Source organism: Macaca mulatta, chromosome 2 (genome assembly GCF_049350105.2).
Source record: "Macaca mulatta isolate MMU2019108-1 chromosome 2, T2T-MMU8v2.0, whole genome shotgun sequence".
NCBI lineage: Eukaryota > Metazoa > Chordata > Mammalia > Primates > Cercopithecidae > Macaca > Macaca mulatta.
Window position 1 is genome coordinate 52,369,852 of NC_133407.1, and position 23,247 is coordinate 52,393,098.

The 23,247-nt window shown below is 41.3% G+C and overlaps 1 protein-coding gene across 3 annotated transcripts; it reads right to left on the reverse strand.

Moving 5' to 3' along the window:
- Positions 1 to 899: 899 nt before the first annotated feature.
- Positions 900 to 21,704, reverse strand: TM4SF1 (transmembrane 4 L six family member 1). Of its 3 annotated transcripts, XR_013413414.1 has the most exons (6): positions 21,649 to 21,704; positions 21,251 to 21,343; positions 7,821 to 7,910; positions 7,584 to 7,729; positions 3,556 to 3,736; positions 900 to 1,738 (listed from the first exon to the last, which is right to left on the reverse strand). XR_013413414.1 is itself a non-coding variant. In XM_015131757.3 (5 exons), exons 1-5 carry the CDS (start codon positions 9,685 to 9,687, stop codon positions 1,591 to 1,593), a joined length of 762 nt encoding a protein of 253 aa, XP_014987243.1. In that variant the 5' UTR covers positions 9,688 to 9,789; the 3' UTR covers positions 900 to 1,590. The 3 variants fall into 3 exon arrangements, 2 of the variants coding, with proteins under 2 accessions (XP_014987243.1, NP_001253644.1); XM_015131757.3 differs by lacking the exons at positions 21,251 to 21,343; positions 21,649 to 21,704 and adding an exon at positions 9,511 to 9,789 and having other exon boundaries at positions 3,536 to 3,736; NM_001266715.1 differs by lacking the exons at positions 21,251 to 21,343; positions 21,649 to 21,704 and adding an exon at positions 9,511 to 9,804 and having other exon boundaries at positions 1,698 to 1,738.
- Between the last annotated feature and the right edge of the window lie 1,543 nt (positions 21,705 to 23,247).

Consider the following 23,247-nt stretch of genomic DNA (forward strand, 5'->3'; position numbering starts at 1 on the left):
GTTGATGGGTGGACCAAACCACCATGGCACATGTATACCTACGTAACAAACCTGCACGTTCTGCACATGTATCCCAGATCTTAAAGAAAATAAAATAAAAATAAATAAATAATAAAAGTGCTTAGCATATTGGCTAAATCTGCTCAGAAAAAAAAAAAAAAAGTACGATAGTTCTTAGACCCACTCATTAGAAGGCTGTTAGAACACACGTTATCGCTGTCTGTCCCCAGGTGTTGAAGTGACAGAGCTGGCTGTCAAGACAACTACACTATACATTTTTTAAAATTTTTCATAAAATATCCTAGTGTATTGGTTTTCTTCATAATTCTATGCATTTTATGTATTTATGAACATTATTCTTCGAAGATGTCTGTAGGCTTCACCAGCCCGCCAGAGGGACCGTGGTACACAATAGGCTGAAATCTTCAATCAGGGGCCGCCCACTGCAGGGCAGCTTGCCCACAGGAGGAGCTCTGCTTTCTAACAACTGGTTATGCTTCTTTGTAAATTTGCTTGTCTGTTGTCCAGACCAATGAACACCAAAAACAGAACATTTCTATAGAAAATTCCCAATAAGTCCGGGAATCCTGTCACTTGAAAGAGCCTAACCCTGTAAGTAAGGAGAAAAATGCCTGTTACCCTTCCTGGGAGGCTGATACCTGCAGCACCTGGTAGAAAGGACAACTGCCTAACTGAGGTGATGATCCCACAGGTACAGCAATGGCAATTTACAGACAAGAGAAAGAAGAGGAGAAAGAGGATGAGGGAGAGAGAATAGGATAAAGAAACCAAAAGACAGGAAGCCGTTAGCAACAGGGGCCACATAACCTGCAAACTGGGAACAAAAAAGGGGGAAAAACAAAAGAGAACTTTAAGGACAATGAAACTAAACAACAAAATGGTAGTGAATACTTTATTTTGTTGTAAACAAGTTAGTTTTAAAGGTATTTCCTCGTAGTCCTCCTGCCCTCACTCCTCCCCCGTTCCTATGACGCTGATCAACTGCTTTATTCAGTTTCCCATCTTTCTTCTGGCCCAGTCATCTCAGTCTTTCTTTTTTTAAACACGTGATCCCTAGTACTCGTCCTTGGAGGACAAAAGGCTTTCCATATGTAGGAAAAATTTGAATCTCATAGTATTCACAACAACTAGCAGCATTGTAAGTTTTGATGCATTCATTTGGATTGGAACATTCTCAATCAGTCCTTCCGCTCTAAGTAAATATTTGTTTCTCACAGAACACAAGGCAATTCAAAGGGCCTCTTGTTAGAGATTTATAGGTGTATGAATGGGAAACATCATACAAGCAGTGAAAACAAAAATCTTTCCAGGTTGTAGGATTTTCTCCCTCTTGGTCTCATAAAAAGCAACTAGACATCTTTAATTTAAAAAATACATGCACATATATACAATAGTGATTGGAATGTTATTTTTATCCAAAACATTATAGAGTTTATCTCAGATATACTGAGGACTCTCACTCAGTCTGTAAATTACCCCCAGAGGGTGGTTTGTTTCCTCATTCCTTAAAAAAAAAAAAACATAAGTTTACTAAATGTAAACACTGACATCCTGTGAAGATGCCAGTCTTTACAGGCCTTTGTAAAAGTAGAATATGAGGAGTATGTTACACCAGTACAAAGTTTTACAAATGAATACAAGTAAAATATATAAATTACAATGAAATAGAGGAAGATTGTGGCTCTGTCCTGGGGTGGTTCTTTTAGCAGTCATATTGCTGTAAAGAAAATAAAATACCATTAGGTTATAATCAGGATAAATAATGATGACATTTTAGTCCTTTAAATTCCTATTTTAAGCAAACATAAACAGACTGACCTCAGCTTCAGCAAAGCTTAGGCCAACCATACTTAGGGCTTAGACAATGCTCACGAAATGTTTCCTAAACAAAACCGGATCCCTCGTCCTCCATGAGTAAAAGCCACAGAAAGGGCCCATGGAAACTGCAGGATACTGATGCTGCATTGCTTTGAGTCCATTTGTGTAGGGTTTTAATCTTAGGGATTTAAAAGATAATGCCATGGAAGTTTCATACCGACATGAGCTCAATGTGGGTAACCTTTCAAGTTAAATGCTACAGAGTTATAGACCTGACTCTTCTACATGAAAAGCTCTGCCCTTTGAAAGTGTCTTTTGTCCTATAAACAAAGGTAACAGATCTTCCCTGTAGTATCTGGGAAGAAGCCATCCCTACAGCAACTCAGCTGGGAAACCCAGTGTATTTACTACCCCAGATCAGAGGAGAGTATCACTCCCTGCCAAATCACTTCAGCCATTTTGGTCATCGGCTCTTTATGCTTGTCCCCAAAATGTACTAAGTGAGTGCATTTAGTACAAGTAATCACTTAGTTTGAACTCTGCCTTGTATGAAATTCAAGGCTAAAGGTAAGCTGCATTACAGCAATCCCCAGAGGATACTTCTCTGCCGTTCCCCAACCATATTGCTTGAAAAAAGCTCCATATTGAAGGTTTCCCACTCCCTTATTTTCTTGGAAATTTGCCAAAGAAATTATTAATCTTGCTATACGTGCCTGATAAGGAAGACTAGATTTCATTTTAACTTTCCCCCAAAATTACAGAAAGTTTCCTTTTATTTTCAGCAAAGTTTTTCATGGTGGCAATGGACTTTTAATTTTCATTAGGTTTTCGTCTTATTTTTAAAAGAAAATTAACAGATCTGGCACCAGAGGAGTAATTGGTTTGAAAAATATAAGACATAAAATAACCCTCTCAGAGATAGGATCAAAGCTGGACTGACATCAATTCAATAATATATATATTTTAGGAAGATATAGAAACAAGAACTTTCACTGCTACAAACAAATGCATTTTTTTTCTCCTAAATCATATCAGGAAACAAGTGCTTCCTGGTTTTCTTTCACAACGAAAGGGTTTTCATGAGCTGCTGTTCAAAGGCTGCTAGTGATTCTCCATACTTACTGCTTAGGCATTTTTATGACTCCTTATTAGGAAGGAATTGCAGAAAATCCAGGAGAACAGCAAGTGTGGAATAAAGGTTAAATGTAGGAGCTTTTGCATAAAATGACTCAAGGTTTGAAGCCTGTCATTTCCTGAGTAGGTGATCTTAAGCCTATTGCTTAATATTTGAGTCATAGTCTTATCTGAAAAATGGGTTTACTATAGTGCCTGTTGCATAGAATGGTTGGCTATTACTTATGTATACTAGTTGGGAATATGACAGCAAACAAAGAGTAGACATCGCTTTTTTTCTGTCTCTGCAGCGAAAGCAGAAGCAGTGAATTAGATCCTGAAGGGAGCGCTGTGTCTATGGGCAGCGTGTTCCTGTGTGCATAGAACCAACTGCAAAGAACTAAGACAATCCTGTGACTGTGAGACTCGAGGAAGCTTGTTCCTGACAGCTGAAGTGAATGCTATAATTGTGTTGCTACAAAGATGATACCAGAATAAATGCTGGTAGGTCGAGCATGTTTGGTTTTGCCTTTTTCTTTATGATGAAAACAACGGTATATTAACACCAGGGCCAGACTACGACATTTTTATGCAGGTTCTTACCTGTTGGCGAGAGCAGCAAAAGCCACATATGCCTCCAAGCACTCCATTTATTACTTGAATAAGACACAAGATGAATTCAATTCCACCAAGAGCCAAGAGGATAGAAAACAGAGATACATTCCATTCCACAATGTGCTTGGGTTCAGTGCACTGGGACCATGTGGAGGTATCCAGAAGGTACCTGTGGGTAAAAAGAGAAACTTCTGACACATGGCCATACTTAGGGGATACTTCGTAAACTACTTTTGTTTGGTGGTTTTTCATTCAGAAAAAAAAGAATGAATTTTTCAATATCCTGTGTAAGTTTCTTCCAATGCATGTCATTCCATAAAATGGAGGAATCTAGTCCAGATCCTACTATAATGATAAACATAAAATTATAATTTATAATTTTTTTTTTTTTTTTTTTTTTTTTGAGATGGAGTCTCGCTCTGTCGCCCAGGCTGGAGTGCAGTGGCGCGATCTCGGCTCACTGCAAGCTCCGCCCCGCGGGTTCACGCCATTCTCCTGTCTCAGCCTCCCGAGTAGCTGGGACCACAGGCGCCGCCACCACGCCCGGCTAATTTTTTGTATTTTTAGTAGAGACGGGGTTTCACCGTGTTAGCCAGGATGGTCTCGATTCCCTGACCTTGTGATCCACCCGCCTCGGCCTCCCAAAGTGCTGGGATTACAGGCGTGAGCCACCGCGCCCGGCCAATTTATAATTTTTGACCTCTAATCTAGGATTACATGGTCAGAAATTCTCACCTTATAATGATGTTTATATTCCCTAACAGACATCTGAATTCTTATAAACAAAAATAAAAACGCAGAACTGTATTTATGCTGTGTTTAAAGCTAGGTAAAATTCATGTATGTGTATGGAAGTAACCTATGAGCAAATGTGGAAAAATGAAAATAATTCATGTGCTAACGTAATTATAGGTGTTTTTTAAAACTGTTTTCTAATTTTATTGTTGTTATTGGTATAAAGATGGGTATTTGTATTCAATATTGAGTGAATACTTAGAAAATACAATCTCTTTAGGCTAGTTTTTTTTTAACTTTAAAATATTAATTTAGATCATTTTATTACATCTCAATTTGTTACTTTTGAAAATTATCCAAATTCTGACAAGTTTGGAGATTTAATATGCTTAATATGCTAGAATTTTTCAATTGAGACCTTTGGAACAAAGCTATTTTTTGCTTTTAAGGAAAAAATTAATTTGCAACATGAAGCACAGGGGATTAAACCTAACTAATTTGATAGCTCTTTACTTTTTTTTGAGACAGAGTCTCACTCTGTTGCCCAGGCTGGAGTGCAATCGCGCGATCTTGGCTCATTGCAACCTCTACCCCCCAGGTTCAAGCCATTCTCCTGCCTCAGCCTCCCAAAGTGCTGGGATTATAGGCGTGAACCACCACGCCTGGCTGATGGCTCTTCACTTTCATGATGCTGTGCCCAAGGGTCCATAATAGCAGGTAGCACACTGCATTCGCTCATTCAACAAAGATTATTGAGCACACAGTGTGAGTCTGACACGGAGCCAGAGCTGGGGATATAATGGAGCACAGGGCACGAGTTCTGTCCTGAAAGAGCATGGCTTCTAAAGGAAGAGACAAGTCACAAGTAATCTCAATGCAACAGATATGCTGATCAGTAAACAAAATATGGAAGAGCCACAGAGGAAGGGCACCTAACCTAGTCCAGGGAGAACACCTGATTATACATCTATTCAATAAGGCTGAGCTCCATGAAGGTAGGAGCCAGACCTATTCATCATTGTATATCCAGCCGCTAGCATAGTATCTGACACACAATAGCCCCTCAACACATTTTAAAAGCAGTTGAATGATAAATAACAACATGAAGTTACGTGGTGAAATATCAGCAAACCATACTGAGGTGATACCTGACTATAGATTATAGGATTTAGTCAATTTTATAAATACCTGGATATTCTTCCAGTATGAATTCTACTTCTGATAGCTCTCCTAGAATTTCAGCCTTTGCTACAGAGTATTTGGATTCTTAACGAAATATAATATAATCATGTGGGAAAATCAAGGTTTGACTTGATTCCACAAAGAGGCCTGGTATAATTCTTTTCTTATCACGACTTCCTGCCACAACAGAACAAAGGGGCTTGGAATTTGAGACCTAACTTTAGAATAGTTCATTGAGCCAATCAGAGATTATAGTTGTTCATTTCAAAAACAGTTCTGTCTTTGTGGCTCTGACTTGCTGCATGTCAGCAGAACAAAAATCTGTACTTTCAGGTCGCAATGTAAAAAAATTTCTTTGGCTCTGCCTGGCTCCCGGGCAACTAACCTGTGGCTTGTGACTGTTAGTTATTTCCCATATTGAAATCCTTGGACAGTTTTAAATGAAGAATGACGTAGAACAGAAGGAAGGTTTCTTGTAGAATCCACGGTGGATAATGGGAGGGGCAAACAGTCAAATAGCTATAAAAACCATTTAGCAATACTACCACCGCTTCCTGCTTTATGGCTGCATAAGTCATGACTTTTCTTAGAAGTATGTTTGTGCAATAGTTTTGTATGTTTGTACATATGTGAATAGTCATTTTCTACTAGTACATCCAGTATATTCTGATAAAAGCTGAGTCATGATTGATCACAGTTTTGAACACCAAAATTTCAAACTTCTGTAAGTATCAATTTTTCTTCAAAGGCTACCATTGGGTTATGTTTATTGTAAGGTAGTGGATAATACTAACAGTTAACAGTGGCAGTTGCTCACGATGTGGCAGCCTCTGTGGGGAACATTTTACATATTATTTCATTAATTCTCATGACAATCGCAATTGAGTTACTCAACTGAGATGCAGAGAGCTCAGTTCACCTTTTCCTGTAGGTAAGTGCAGAGCTGGAATTGAACCCAGGTAATTCAAATTCATGATCTCATAACTATGCTAAATTTATGAGATTCGTATATCCTCACTACATCCTTTAAATTCATGGGGACAAACACTCTTGATAATATAATTCGTTATTAATATTATTTTTAATCATGAATCTCAAAACTAAACCTTTCAAAATTCACTTCAGAAAGTTGAGTAGGGAAAAGGTAAACTCAGAATCAACTCCTGCTCAAAGAAACATGTCATTCATTCATCACCACATACATCCGTTTCTATCAGCTGTGCTGTTTCTGTTCTTGATAACTGATAGAAAAAATTAGTATCAACATAGAATGGCGGAACAGCACGAATTATCCTGATATTACAATTGTGAATAGGCCTTACTTATATAGCTTAGTAACTAAAAATGGTAGCATTGTACATAGTTCATATGTTTTATATGAGTCTATGTGTGTATAGGGGTAAGGGCATGATTTGCCCTGGGTTTGGGTTAAATTCATATAGTTGCCATTCTTATTATATATGGATTCTATAATACTTTCTTATAAAATAGTAAAATGTATTACACGTAATCAGCCAATTGTTCTGGTATAATGTATGAAGTAATTGAGATGCACTGTGTGAACACAAACTCTACATCTAGACTGCCTGGGTTCAAATGCTAACCGCCACTTTCTGGCAACGTGACCTTGGATGAGTTACTTCATCTCTCTGGGATTTCGTTTCCTCATCTTTAAAATAGGAAGTCACTTCATAGGGTTATTATGAGGACGGAATTACTGATTCTATTCAAAAGCACTTTGTATTTGGGAAGCTGAGGAAGGAATATTGCTTGAGCTCAGGAGTTAGAGGCTGCAGTAAGCTATGATTGTGCCACTGCATTCTGGCCTGGGTGACAGACCTAGACCCTGTCTCTGGGGAAAAAAAAAAAAAAGAAAGAAAGAAAGAAAAGAGAAGAAGCATTTAGAACTTGTTTAGGTCAGGGACTGGGCATCCATCCTTGGATACCTATTGCCTAAACCATGCCTGAGTCAGTGAGAATAAACAGTGGCTAGGTGGGTGGATGGATGGATAAGTGGATGCCTATCCGGTTTGATGGAGCTGCCACTATATATATGTGGTGGATAAAAATGTGTAGCCATGTAGAGAATAATTACATACTGGCCCTCGGTGCTGGCAAAGGTGTAGTTCCACTGGCCGAAGGAATCAAGACATAGTGGTCCTTCTGCCAAGCCAAGGGCTGCCACAATGACACAGTAGCCAGATCCTGCAATTCCAATGAGAGCAGCCAGTACAGAAGAAAGCATCTAGGGAAAAGGAGAAACACAGGAAGTGAGCCACAGAGTGCCACAGCTACATCTCAGGAGCCATTTTCACCACCAAGGCAGGAGGACCTACCGCACATCGTTTGCCACAGTTTTCATGGCCGCAGCAGCCACAGCAGTCATCCTGTTCCAGCCCAATGAAGACAAATGCTGGCAGGAGCATCTGGTTAGGAAACAAACAAAGTCAAGTCATTGACTTGCCCAGGCTCATATGGGTCGGGTTAGGCATCTCTTGGTAAAATATATTTATTTCTAATGATGTTAACTGGCTTTGATTAAGTTGACCAAGTATCTCAAAGAATGTAAGCCTCTGAGGAGAAAAAAAAAAAACATCTAAATGTCATATCTGCTTGTTTTCAAGTAATCTGTCAAAGCATTTTTTAGGGTGAGGGTGTAACGTGGGAGGAGTAAAATAATAAACTATAAATGTGTTTATTCCACAAGAGTTTGTCATACAGTCCCAGATACAAATTCCGTTTTGGAAATAGTAAACCCTTTTTTTAAATCTGATTTTTTCCCCTTGTAAAATGCAGAAGATACCAACAAATCTTTAATAGAATAACTGAAACTTTTTTGTAAATGGGAGACATGAAAGCTATATATAATAAATATGAACTGCTTCCTTTATTATACAAATGCATAGTTTTAACTTAACATTATTAAGCTCTTAAGATAAAGTAAGCATGAAATACTTCAGGTTCAAGATCGAAAGAAACTTAAGTGTGATGTTATGTTTAAGACAAATAATCATGTTAACAAGATAATAATGCTTAAATCTGAGGCAGACGGGCACGGTGGCTCATGCCTGTAATCCCAGCACTTTGGGAGGCCAAGGTAGGAGGATCACTTGGGCCCATGAGTTCAAGACCAGCCTGGGCAACATGGTGAAACCCCATCTCATTAAATAAAATAAAATTAAATAACATCTCATTAAATAGATAATTTAAGGCAGATTTGCCATGCCATAATCAGTGTATTAGGTTTAAACGTTTTAGTATCTTTTACTTGATTAAGAAAATGTATCATGTATGGTACCATTCCATAAAATTTCTCTTTAAAATTTTTAATCCCAGTACTTTAAAGTAGCAAACTTAAGTTTGTTCACATTCTTTCCATGCTGTGGTTGAAGCTAATGCTTTCAGCTCCCAGGTTGGCAGGGAATTTCCTTTCACTTCAATCAAAAACAAATCTTGGAAAAAACAACACATTCCACTGTTAGCTTCAGACACCGACCTGCTGCTAACTGTAGGGTTTTTCCAAGATGCCACACCCCAGCCTTACATAAAGGAGAAACTTAGAGTTCTTTTAAAATAGCAGTGCACTCACAATGCATTATTTTTCCCTATCACAGATGGCTGAAAAGAAACAGCAGAGAATTTGGATTCAAAAGTGTTGATTTAGGCAGAGAACCAGCCAACCCCTCCCAGCTCCCCAGAGCAAATGTTAAATGACTACCCGCTCTAGCAGAAACTCTATAGTCTCTCAAATCTGATTTAAGAGCGAATATCTGTTTCCTACCCATAGAGTTTAGCAAAAAGGCAGTTCACTTTTAGTTGAAAGAGGGTTTTGTAAAACAACATCTAATAAAATTACTAGGCTATACTGTACTTACCTCGCTTTTGTATAATCTGCTTTCAAAGGAATGAACAACAAAAAAGTCCCTTGATTTGGAAATATACATTACAAAAAACTTTCCATGAAAATACATAATGAAAACATCTAGGAAACAGGAGAGAATTCAGTAATAATCCTGAATGACTTACCAGCAGGCCCCCTCCTACGATGCCAGAAAAGAACCACACGAAGCGGCTGAGGTGGTTTTCGGAGGCATACTTTGTTTCCCCATTGGGAAAGTAAAGCAAAATATTAGCTATAATGCACAGGAGGGCGAGCCCCACCAGAGAATGTCCGATGCATCGTGCACACTTCCCGTAGCACATGGTGGTCTGCTAGGTTTTCTCCCCTTTCTCTTTGTCTTCAGCTCAGTGATACCCCAAATTAGATGAAAGTGTGCCCTTCTGGTGGAGAAACCAAACACCACTCTCAGCCCATTCCTGCTACCTCTTAAATACTGCGATTCTTAGTCACTGAGTGGATGAGGTACTTTGCTTTCATTGGTCCTAATGGCAGGCTCTGGCTGTGGTGCGAAGAGGCAGGGGGAATGTCCCGCCCTTCAGACGAAATCCTTGGGACAGGCAAAACCAGGGGCAGGATGTGAGAAACAGCCTCAGTTATAGGCAACAGGGAAAATGATTAATCTTGAACAAGGCATTGACTGTGCAACTCCTCCACAAGATAAAGAATCAACAGGAAAGCCTAACATGACTTTCCAGTAACTGCCAAGTGTCTGAGATGCGACAGCCCTGGTTGAGGCTTTGAAAGACAGTGGGCCGTGCCCCTGCTCCATGCAGCTGTTTGGACAGCTTCCAGTCTGAGAGCTCTGTGTTCATTTCTACCTTTGCGCTGATTTAATTTACAACCTGGGGCAAATCTCCTGAGCTCATTTCCTTGCCTATTAAATACAAGGTGTCTGAGACATCACCCATGGATTTGAGGAGGCTGTTGGGGAAACTACAGAGCAAACTTCTTTACTCTGCCTACAGCAAGCTCTGCAGGACGGATTTCAGTGCTCAGCCTCCCTGGATATCTGCCCTTAAAACAAATCTGCACAACAAAGGTGGCATCAGTCAGCACAAAGGGCTCAGATGCTTTTTAAAAATTATTGAGTGTTGCTGTCAGGAAAAGCTATGCCAGGAAGGGCCAAGGAAAGCTTAAAGCATGGGACAAAAGTAAAAAGAGGAAGAAGAGAGGGGGAGGAAGAGAATGAGAGGGAAAGAGGAAAGGAGGAAGGAAAGAAGAGAGGGAGGGAGGGAGGGAAGGAAGGAGGGAGGGAGGAAGAGAGGAAGGAAGAAAGGGAGGGAGGGAGGGAGGAAAGAAGGAAGGAAGGAGGGAGGGAGGGAGGGAGGGAGGGAAGGAGGGAAGGGGAGAAAAAAGTAAGAGAAAGGGACTTGGCAAGCAGAGTGGAGAAACAAGGTTCAGAGAAACAGAACTGACTAGGACTGTCAAAACCCACACAGAGGTAAACAGATGGTTTACCCAGCCAGATCCTGAGACCAGCTTCCACAGGCTCCCCACACAGGGCAGATAAGGGGTGTTAGACTAACTTTCTATTTGGTTACCTTGCAGAAGGAGGGGCTGGGCACTGAATAAATTTAAGCCTTGAACAGCAGATTGCACCAGCCAATGGATGGCGGTGGGAGGTGGACAGGGTGGTTGGGTGGGGCCAAGACTGGAGGGCCTGGTCACCAGGACAGGATAGAGAGTACAGAAAATAGAAAAGGCCCAAGGTAGGGAGGCTTTAGCTTAGAGAAGGTGAATGAGGTTCGTGAATCTAGAGTCTGAAGGATTTGGCCCGAAACTAGAGCGTGGGACACATACCAAATTTGAGGAGACCAGCTGTGGTTAATGACATGGCATGGGACCAGAGGAGGGCCCAAGAAGTGTGGCCTCAGCACACTAACAGGGGTGAAGCCAGGATCCAGGATGGCCTGAGGAAATAAATCAGTGGAGTCGGGAAGCCTGGAACCACCCAGGTGCTCAGGCAGAGGCAGGCAAATCCTCACAAGAGCGCCACTGGGTCACCACCATGTGTCCAACAATAGGGAACCTGTGTTCAGCCTGATGGCTTGGAGACAGAATTCCACTGGTGACAGAGCCTGGGCCCTGTGGGTGAATGACAGCATCCTTTGTTGAAGCGTAATCTTTGCAACCCCACTCTGGGCTTATCTATCCCTCCCGGGGGCCAAAACGGGGAAAACTGATTCTTAAACGACTGATACGGTTAGGCTTTGTGTCCCCACCCAAATCTCATCTTGAATTGTAATCCCCGTAATCCCCACATGTCAAGTGAGAGACTGGGGGAGGGAACTGAATCATGGGGGCAGTTTCCCCCACGCTGTTCTTGTGATAATGAGTTCTCATGAGATCTGACAGTTTTATAAGGAGCTCTTCCCCCTTTTCTCGACACTTCTCTTTCCGGCTGCCTTGTAAAGAAAGTGTCTTGCTTCTCCTTCACCTTCCACTATAATTGAAAGTTTCCTGAGACTTCCCCAACCATGCAGAACTGTGAGTCAATTAAACTTCTTTCCTTTATAAATTACCCAGTCTCAGGCAGTTCTTTGTAGCAGTGTGAAAATGGACTAAAACGACGGCTTTGCCCTCAAGCGCTTAAATTTCTTTCTGTCTTCTTTCCCCCATCTCCAAGTCAGTAGGGAATGGAGAAGAGTGAGGGGCTTGGAAAGAGAAAGCCTGGAGTGAGACCCCCAGCTCTGCTATATTCCAGCTGTGTGGACTCAGTCCAGTCACTTACATTCCAGGACTGTTTCCTAATCTATAAGACAACGGGCAGGGCTAGATCAGTAGTTCTTAGAAGGTTTTTGAGAATCTTAAAATAAAAAATAAAAGATTTTTTGAAAATCTTGGAATAAAACCCTCTCCCCAGAAAAAAGAAACATACATGCTGCAGGATGCTGCTTATATGTGACTTCGTCAAAGAAGACCTATCTAGTGAAGATATTCCTCTATCTCCAGTTACGCTCCATCACGTTACCCTGCTGTATTATCATCACAGAATTTATCAGCCTCTGAAGTTACTCTGTGTATTTGCTTGTTTCCTTTTCTGTTGGTGTTTCCCCTCCCAACAGAGTGCAGACACCTTCTGCCTTGTCCACCATTGTTTCCCCAGTGCCTGGAGCATGTCTGGTGCATCATAGGTGCTCAGTAAATACTATTGAAGAGTTGGGTGAATAAAATAAGTGAATCTATGAGTTTTTAAGCCTCTTGTTAAGCAGGCTGATGCTCCAGCCTCCCCACCCTCAATTTCATTATGCCTCTCTGTGAGCTCAAGATCTCCCAGCCTCTCACACCATTGCTCCCAGGCCCTACCACTGTCTGGTTGTTTGATTTGGGGCAAGCTATTAACCACTGTGTACCGTGTACCTCTATTTCTATAAGTCATTCATTCACCAACATCTATTGATTCCTACTATGTGTTGTAAGTTCTGGGGATATAGCAGTAAGCAAAGCAAACAACAAAATTCCTGCCTTTAAGGAGTATCCACTCTATCAGAAAGAGGGAGGCAAATAAAAAATAATAAGTAAAATACAGAGGGTATTAGATGGCGATAAGAGCAGAAAAGGGAAATAGGTGGGAGGAGAAGGCCTTACTAGAAGACCTCTCTGAGACAATAATAGAATCTGCCTCACAGGGTTGTGGTATGCAGAACTGAGTCAATGTGTGTAAAGCTTGAAGATTCTGGCATTTAGCAGTCACTCAAAAAATGTTACTTATGATTATTTACTATTTTTATCAGCCCTCTCTCTCAGAGGAGATGTCTCTACTTTATCTGTGATTCATTATATTTACTTTTCTGGGATTCTATCACTCCAATATATGTTGGATTCCTTTGTTATCTTTCCTGATAAATTTTAAAATACTGGACTTCCCCCAGTTACAGTAAAACTCATTTCTAGCTCCTTCATCCCTTCTGGAATCACCCTTAATCCATGACACCCTTGGAAGCAGTGGTTTTTACTGCATCACAGAACTGCAGGTTCCAGAGCATGAGCTGCTGGTTCTCAGCCCCATGTTTTGGATATGCCAAAACTGCCAGAAAGGCCCTGCTATTCCTGCCCAGCCTACCCTACCCCTGCCTTGTTACCCTGACTGAACTTGTTACTTCATCCATGATGCCTTTCATCACACCCCTGCCTGCTTCCCCCGACCACCCCACCCTCTGCATGCTCATGACTCCTGCTTTGTTCTTACACACACCACACCTCCATGGCAGCCCTGATCTGACCACGATGCACAAGTGTGTATCCTCCTTAGCTTCCCCACCTTCACTGAAGTCTCAGAGAGCAGGGACCTTCTATTTTCTTCTTTGAGGGCACAGCAGCTAGCATGGTGTCAGGCATTTAGTTGGCTCTCAATTAATATTTGCCAAATTTTGTTCAGATGAAGAGGGAAGTTGAATATGTTCAGTTCTAAGATTATCTGCATTTAAGCAAAGTCAAAACATCTTATGAAAAGTTAGGGAAAATTGACATTTACTATATTTAAATTAGAAAATGTTCAATTTTACCTATCATTAACATAAGCAACTGGTATATGCTTCTTAGGGTTAGCTCTTTCAACGTTTTCATGCATAGAATGTGGCTTGAAGAATAATTCCAGGGGAAACTCCTTTTGCTTATATCAAGTGCTATATAAGCATAGATTTTCATGCTGAAAGAAGCCTCAATAGAGTGAATGGAATCATTGTGGCCATTTTATAGTTAATCCCACAGGGGTTAAAAACTCTTCCTAAGGTCATCTAGCTAGTTTGCAGTGGAACTGGGTTACCTTTAAGAATTAACATAAACAGTCTATGATTCTATGTGGTTGTGGGATTCTAGGAGGAAGATTTGAACTCAGATCTCCTGCACCCTAGTTGTGTTTTTCCACATGTGTTTCTCCTTCCTTGTAGGTTCTTAGTCATTTGAACATGACAAATGTAATGATTCCTATAGAGTAACCATGCTCATTAGCGCCTTCTGATTATAGTAACAGAAGCCAGTTGAGTTACCTAAAACAAAGGGGCATTAATTACAAACTTCAAAGGTGGAGATGCAGATAGGATGATGGAACTCATGGATAGGGCAACAAAGGTCTGAAAATTCTGAATGTCCTACTCCACATTTTGCATTTTTGACTCTTTCTATCCATATACTTTATTATTCTTAGTGCAGTCTCATTGTCTCTGGTTCTCAGTTCACACACAAAAAATATGGCTACTGACAATTCTGAAGTTTATGGTTTTCTCAGTTCAAAAGATTCATCCCAAGTCCAGATTGTGAGAGAGGGGACATGCATTGGACAAGACCAGGCCAGGTGCCCATGCCTGTGGGGTCAGGTGCCCATGCCTGTGGGACCAGGCGCCCATGCCTGTGGGGCCTGCATAAACTTGGCTGCTGGGAGCCATCCCTGCAACCAGGTACATGGAGGAGAAGTCGTTCTCAGGAAAAGGTGAGTGTGGGACCAGGCAGGGAAGCCAGTTGCTGTCCTTTATTTGGAACTATAATCAGGGTAGACAACCACAGTAAAGAGATGCAGAGGCAGGGAGCAGTGTAAAACCACCTTACACACAGCTTCCTGGCTTTCCCCTCACTTTAGGTTATAGCTCAAATTATTATTGGGCTAAAAAATAAGCTCTGTTGGCCCAATTAAACCAGAATTAATCACCAATTCCCGATCTCTATCTGGTAATTTTAGTTCAACATTGCTCAGCTGATGGCTCATTAAGCCAAGAACTCTCCCAGGTCTCAGTTGCCATTTTCAGACAAGACACCTCCTGGGGTGCCTGCCCTGTGGTCTGAAGCTCAAAATGTGGCTCTGGGTCTCCCTTCCTGATGGCTAGCTACCCAGAAGGGCTGGTCTGACTTCCTGTTGAATGAGTGAGCTGATGGCATCCAGGGCACCTAGGACATCTAGTGCACAAATACTTGAAGGGGGAAGGACTCTCATGTTCTGATTTGAGTATCATTTCCTTGGGTTGAATAATTAGAGCCTGGCATGTGAGATGTGGAGGGCTTCAAAGACCATTTGACTTTCAACAGAAAATGGTCTATGGTCTAAAGTGACACACCCTGATTCAGCCCAAGGGAAACAATGTCTATGGGTGAGGCCAAGAATCTGCATTTTAAGTAAGTCCCTCAAATGACTCCAGTGCACAAGCAGAGTTGAAGTTCACTGATGTAGGTGGCCCAACCTTCTAGTTTTATACATGAGGCTACACAAGTCCAGCAAGGTTCATTTCAGTTGAGAAGAAAAATCATTGATTAAAATAAAAAACCCTAAAAAATTTAAACTGATGAATTAATGTGTTTGCACCTTTTGAACCTGGTTCACCAAGTGGTTCTTTGTGAGATAGGAGAAGTAGCAGGCCACTTCCAGTTCCTCTCTCTGTCTGATGAGACACCAGGTCCTCCCTGGGAAAAGTGGCAAGTTCTCTCATGCTGGCCTCCTTCCCCAGATCACAGCTGCCTTTGGGGAGAATGACAAACCTGTTCAGGGTTCCTGGGTAATACGTACCCACTTTCTGTGCATTCAGGGGAAGGGGAGTGTGGAGTGGAAGGAGAGTAGGCACATGCAAGTCACTCTGATGCTGTAATTTAACTTTACAGCTCCCTTGTGCAAAGCTGTTTACAGGTGAGGAAACTGAAGCTCCTCTGGGTTAAGCATGCAGGCCAAAGTCACAAGGCTGGTGAGTAATTAGGCCTGGATTCCTCCTACGCAGGGCTCCCTGACTCACATACCCACGCTCTTTCCTTCACACACTGGGCGGATTTTACTACAATGTTAATCAGATTTGGGGACTGTTTCTTTGGCATTTCTAAATAACATAACTTTGAGACATTAATCACTTGGATTCTACTTTAATTTGACGAATGATTTCAAGGTTAACCTGATGTCTCAAAATTAAAGCTACAGCTCCTGTTCTACAAACTTGGTTTTATTGTAGCAAAATAGAACTATCAACAAACAAGAGATGTGTGCAATTAAAAATTTTTAAAAGAATTGTCTAGATTCAGTAGAGGAGAGAAATAATAAAGCCTATGTTCATTTCCTTTACCCTGGTCTAACTTATAAAAGTATTTCCCTACCTGTGTCACTGGTCACGATTGCAAGTTGTCCAGGTTCTCAGCATTTTGAGCAAAGAATTGGACAAAACGCCCAGCAAAGCAAAGAATGAAGCAACAAAAGAAGAAAAGCAGGGATTTATTGAAAATGAAAGTACACTCCACAGTGTGGAAGTGGGCCCAAGCTGCAGCTCAAGGGCCCGAATACAGAACCTTCTTGGGTCCAAATACCCCCTGAAAGTTTCTCATCGGCTACTTCATGCTCACTTCATATAAATGATGTGGTAGCCTGAAATCAGTCTGATTGGCTGCAGACAGCAGCCAACCAGAGGATGAAGTGAAGTTACAAAGGTCACACTCCCCTGCAAACATCTAATTGATTTCAAAATGCAACCAGAGGGTAGGGTGAAGTTACAAAGTTATACTTCTATACAAACTGAAGACTCCGCCCATGATCAGTCTGATCAGAGCCACAATCAGACCATCCAGAGTCTGGAATGAAGTTACTAAGTTGCAAACAAAGACTGTGCCAGCAATCAGTCTGATTTGTCGCTTACAGCCAATTTCCCATCTGCCACGCAGGAAAGGTCAAAGGGAGTAGCCTCTGGTCCTTTTGTTACTGAGTAATGGAAAGTTAGGGTTTTCCTTGCAATTTAGTTCTAGGAAGTCGATGTGAAAAGCCTTAGGTTCCCTGTTTCCAGACTCTATTCTCCTGCCTCACATGGCCTTTTGACCTTATATAAAATATGCTTGCTTTTTTGCAGAAAGGTTGGGGTGGAACTCTCCACTCCTGCTTTCATACCATTTGAAGTTCAGACCAGTGAGACTTCCATCAGTTGGGAGTTGAAGATGCTACAAGGACAAGAACTGAGGATGGTTTGCTCAGAGCTGATTTTTAGACACCATTTTCCAGGGATCCCTGGTGACAGAGGAGCATTTTTTTGTGGTTGAGTTCTGAATTAAAAAGTTTCCTACTATACATTTGTTTGGTCATTTCTGTGACTTCAGTACTCTCAGAGACTTGGACCAAAGCCTAAATAAGAGGCAGTGTGAGTATTCTCCAAGTAATCATTCCAAGTTGGTGAGTTCATACTACACCTAGACCTCATGGCCTCGCCACTCTCAAGTCAGACTGGTTTTTGTGGCTGTCAAAGTCTAACATGGCAAATTTCCCACTGATACTAAGTGAGCTGAAAACTCAAATTACAGTTGATTTTGCCCTAGGGAATTTTACCAGGAACAGCTTTACAGCAGTGGAGAGTTGAAACGTGTGTGTGTGTGTGTGTGTGTGTGTGTGCGCGTGCGTGTGTGTGTGAGAGAGAGAGAGAGAGACAGAGAGACAGAAAGAGAGAGAACAAGTGAGCAGCATATGTATTAGAAAGACAGACACCCCCAAAAATGTGACAGATTTGGTTTGGCTACACTGCTTGCTCTTCTGGCCCAGGTGGACAGTTGACCTTCTTTCCCCCTCCCTGTTCATAGTCTCTGACTGGCTTTGATGCGGTAGAACCGAAGTCCAAATAAGCATGACCCTAGACTCTAATACAAACACCATGCTTCAGATTTCCTCCTCAGAAAGGGAGTTGAGATTCTAACCAGCTGAATCATCTAGTGACAACTCCCTTCATTGTGTTAAGTTACAAAAACATAGTTGTTCACTATGGGAACCCTGATGGGAAATCCATTCCACTTTCAGGTTAAACGGTTAGCCTGGCCTGTTTCACATGACTGTAAGATTCTACAAGGTCCTGATATTTCAATAATGCCTTCGCCGTGATTTGGAAGTTACTTTTTCAGACTTAGAAGGTGAGGAAAACCTGAGCAAGAATTGCAAAGCAACTGAAAAACCAATTTGAAACACAAACACTATCTGGAATGTTTATAATGCATTTATTCCTTGCCCAATAGAAACCAAATAAGCTTCTCTGCTGAGACCCTTCAGAATAGCTGTCCCTAAGAGGAACTAAATCAGGAACTGGGGATAGCTGGCAAGAAGATTTATCAAAGCAAGCTCAGGATGTGGAATCCCTACATTGCCCTGGATCTTCTTTTGCAGGTGTAGGTTCGTAGAGTTCTCATTCACCATCCTGAGGACACCAGGGGAATAAGGATTGCGGGGCCTCATCCTTCTTGACTTTCTCCCCCTCTGATTTCCTGACTGTCTTCTCAATGGTCCTGATGTCTTCTATAATGAGTTGATGTTTTTAGGAATCAGAGTCCTGGACACAGAGACACATCCAGGTTTGGCACCAAGCTTGTGTGAATTCTTTTCTGACTTTTTTTTTTTTAATGAAGGAGAAGGAAGAACATAAACAAGTGTAAGTGGAAAGCACTTTTTTTTTCTTCTAGGATCACATATGTGATACTTTACAGGGATTTCTTCTAGGTTGTCCATACGTCAAAAACAGCTAAAAAGATTATTACAGGGAATTCTTAAAGTCTTAAAGGAAGATAGTCTCACAGGAGGATGAGATCCCTGACAAATCAATATTTTAATTATTGTCTTAAAAGGATATGGAGCAGAATTTCCCCCTCATTTTCATTCTTCAGTTAGAGCTTCTGATCAACATAAGGATCATTCACCCAACAAATATTTACTGAGCAATCACTTAGTGCCAGGCATAAGTCTAAGAGCTTCACACATGTATCTTACTACGCTCCACAGCAACCTTCTAGGTAGGTGCTATTGTAAACACTATCACACAGGGTATAAAACTGTAAGAGCTTAACTGCCTTTCCCAAGGTCTCACAGATTTTCCAGGGTGGCCAGGATTTTAATTCAGGCAGTCTAGATCCAGAGCCTCTTAACCACTATACCGTGTTGCCTCCAACCTGGGGGAACTGGTCTGAAGAGAACAAGTATTACCACCAGTGTTAATACCATTATAGGTAAAATACACACAGTGCCCAGATATCGCTTTCTAAATACGATTCTCCAGTGAAAGAAACCAAGGCACTTTGGACTTTGGAGAAGTGACTGACTGCAGGGCTGAAACAAGAAGAATGGGAGATAATTCTGGAATATTTTGTGCCGGTGTTCTGTGTTCTTTTATGAGATGGTCATTCAGGTGAGGTCACAAAAGGACATGTGAGGAGGCTCAGGAAAACGCAGTTTACTGTACCCACAGATCCTAAAGACAGGAGGCACAGTACACCACAAAGAGCCTCAGGGGAAAGCTCCGGGGTTGCCAGGAGGCAGAGGGGCAGGAGTGAGAGCAGCGCCAGGCCACGTGGCCGTGGGAAAAGCAAGGCAGGGTGAACTGTTTAGGACTCGCTGGTTTGAATATTTTCCATAGGCTCTAAGTCATGGAGGTGTCCTCTAGTTGCTTGGTATCTGGTCTTGGAATGACTAAAGCAGAGAAGGGTTACCTCTTGTGTGTATAGCCAAATAGAAGAGGTAACGATCTGGTCCGGTTAGTTTACATATCAGAGACATGCTCCTGGCGGAGGGGAGTGTTGGTCTCTCTCCCCAGCTCTACTGGGAAAGGATTCACTTTGAAGCTTACTCCGGTCATTGGCAGAATTTATTGCCTAGTATTTGTAGGACTCTCGCTTTTTCGAAGTCAGCAGGAAAACGAGCCTCTAGAGTGAGTCTGCCAGCAAGACAGATCCTTACATAATGTAACACAATCACAGGAGTGACATCCCATCACCTTTGCCTTATTTTATTGAATCCCATCACCTTTGCCTTATTTTATTGGTTAGAATCAAGTCACAGGTCCTACCCACACTCAAGAGGAGGGGATTATATGAGGATGTGAATACTAGGAGTCAGGGATTTCAGGGGGACACGATAAAGTCAGCCACGGTGATGCTGTGTTCTCATTGCATCCTATGAGGTGGTTTACCATACCCCTTAGTCTACTACAAGCGATGTTAACTTGAATCACTTAATGAAAATGGTGTCCACCAGGCTTCTCCAGTGCACTTACTCTTTTCCCCCTTTGTAAATAGTATTTTGTGGAGAGATACATTCGGACAATGTCAATATTGCCTTTTCATCAAACTTTTAGTTAATATCTCTATGAGCTCATGAAGTCCTATTTTGTTCAATGAATTATAATCCATTACTAATGCTCAAATTGTCCCAGATTTGGCCTGTGAAAGCCCTTTAAAGCTGGCTCCTGTGTCCTTTTCACAGGACATTATTCTTTGGCCACTTCCTTACTTTCTGGATGTATTGTTTATATTTTTTATTTTCTGTATATTATAATGTTTTGATTTCTTAAAAACCTTGATTATAGCCTCATAGAATATCCAGCTAAACTGCCCAAAGTCTCTACCTACAGGAACTGTGAGATAATAATTATGTGTTGTTTTAAGCTGCTATGTGAAAATTGATTGACTGCAATATAGAAAGCTAATATAGTTGTTTCTATTTTATTTTCGCCAAAGATGCCTGCAATCTTCAGTTGCATCAAGATAACAAAAGTAAGGAAAGACGGAGGAAACATGCTGGGTTGAAGGAGACTGAGGACATATAACCACACAATGCAAGATACTATCTTGAACTGGATCCTGGACCGGAGGGAAAACTATTGATATTAAGGACATTACTCTGACAACTGGTAAAATTTAAAATTGGTAAAATTTAAATATGGACTGTGGGCTAGATAACAGCATTTTGTAAATGTTTAATTTCCTCATTTTGATTATTGTATGGTAGTTATGTAGAAAATTATAAAGTGAATATGACAAGATGTTAATTTGTGAACCTAGTAAAGGGTATATAGGAGGTATTGGTACTATTCTTGCAACTTGGCAGTCAGTTTGAAGCTATTTCAACATAAAAAGATGGAATAGCCCAGCCATGTTTGTTCATACCTGTAATCCCAGCACTTTGGGATGTCAAGGCAGGAGGTTCTCTTCAGCTCAGGAGTTCGAGCACAGTCTGGGCAACACAGTGAGACCTCGTGTCTACAAAAAAAATCAAAAAATTAGTCAGGCATTGTGGCACACACCTGTAGTCCCAGCTACTCAGGAGGCTTAGTAGCTGGGACTACTAGCTACTAAGTGGGAGGATTGCTTAAGCCCAGGAGGTCAGGGCTGTGGTGAGCTGTGATTGTACCACTTAAGCCTGGGTGACAGAATGAGAAAATAAAAAATAAAAATCCTAGTGTGTGATTTTACTTTTAGAATAGTATTAGAAATCATTCAAAGAGCTCTTTTGCCTCTGTGGGAACTTTAGGGACTTGAGGAGCACTGAGATATAAGATACTCACCTATCAGTGTCACATAGGTATAAAGAGCATGAATGATACATAACCTTTTATCACATTATATAGGTTTGGTGTATTGTCAGGAATTTGATGTCAAGACTTGCCCTTTATGACTAATTCTTATGTGTCATTCACCTAGAAGCAATAATCCTTGGATAGGTGTGCAGTAAATTTGGTGTGACAACAATGTTGTCTTTGGTAGACCCTGATGGGACACAGTCCAGCTCTCTTTCTGGCCTGAGGCCCTTGTTCCTCCTCCTGCTGAGAGCGTGCTGTGAGTGTTAGCCATCCACAGCCCAGGTTCTCTCAGGGACTGCCCTCTACCTAAGGAAGCTGCGTCACCCAAGCTATGGCCCCTCCCTGAGGAGAAGCCATCTCTAACCACTGAGGAGGCAGACTATACCTGGCTTCCTTGCCTCAACTGACAAACTTGGTAGCAGTAGGGAGTTGAATTAACTCATTACTTTTAGGTCCTATACACGTGTTGTTGTTGTTTTTTTAAATCAGAATTTAAAAATTCACATTCCTTGTGGCTCAGAAATGTTCCTGTCTGCATTCCATAGGAAGCAGCAGCAATGTTGTCAGGCAGCCTAGGGTTCAGGAAGTGAATTGATGGGTTTGGAGAACGCATGTGCTGAAGACGGGCTTCCCTGGGAAACAGATTCTGTGTGGAGATGAGCTTATAGGTGGTCTCTTAGGGAGTACCCTCGGGATCATCCCTATGAGGGGAGAGGAGTGAGGCAAGCAGGGCTGGGCAGCAGATGAACTCTGATGCAGTTCAACAGAGGCCTCCGCCAACCCCACGGACAGCTGTGGAGCTAGGATGACCTTACCAAGTTTGTCAGTATCACAGACCCTCTTGTGATACAATGTCCCTTTTCAGGACAAAATGATCTTTAATGATTTTGTTTACTTAAAAAAATTTTAACACATACAAAATTAGAATAATATAATATAAAGCCCCATAGATTTTCTCTCACATGGCTCCAACAATTATCCGTGACCAATTTATCTGCTTTGATACCTCAACTATTCCCACATTATTTGAAGCATATTCCAGATATAATATTATTTCATCTGTTTTTCAATATCTTTAAAAGAGTATGAACTATTTGAAAAAACATAATCCTCATAGCGTTATGTAAAATATTATAAATTAGTAAAACAAGTTCTTTAATATCATCAAATATCCTTTCAGTGTTGAAATTTCCAGTTGTTTCATAAATGTTATAAAAGTTGTTTTGTTTATACAGTTTGTATATTTGAATCAAAATCCAAATAAGGTCTGCGGATAATGATTGGTTGATAGTCTCTGAAGGTTCCCCTCCACCTACCTCTTTTTCTCTCCCTTTCAGTTTCTTGGTGAAGAAAGCTGTAGAATTTCCTGCAGTCCATAGACTGGAAACCTCTTGTACTGCTTAACATGCCAATTGGACTTTGGACCTGGAGGCTTCATCAGATTCAAAGTTTTTTGTTGTTGTTGTTGTTTTTGCTTTTTCCTGTATTTGGCAAAACAACTTTTTATGTGGGATTGTGCTTTTTCATTAGGACACACCTAAGGCCAAGTTGTTTTCCTTTTGATAAAGCTCACTGTGGGTGGCC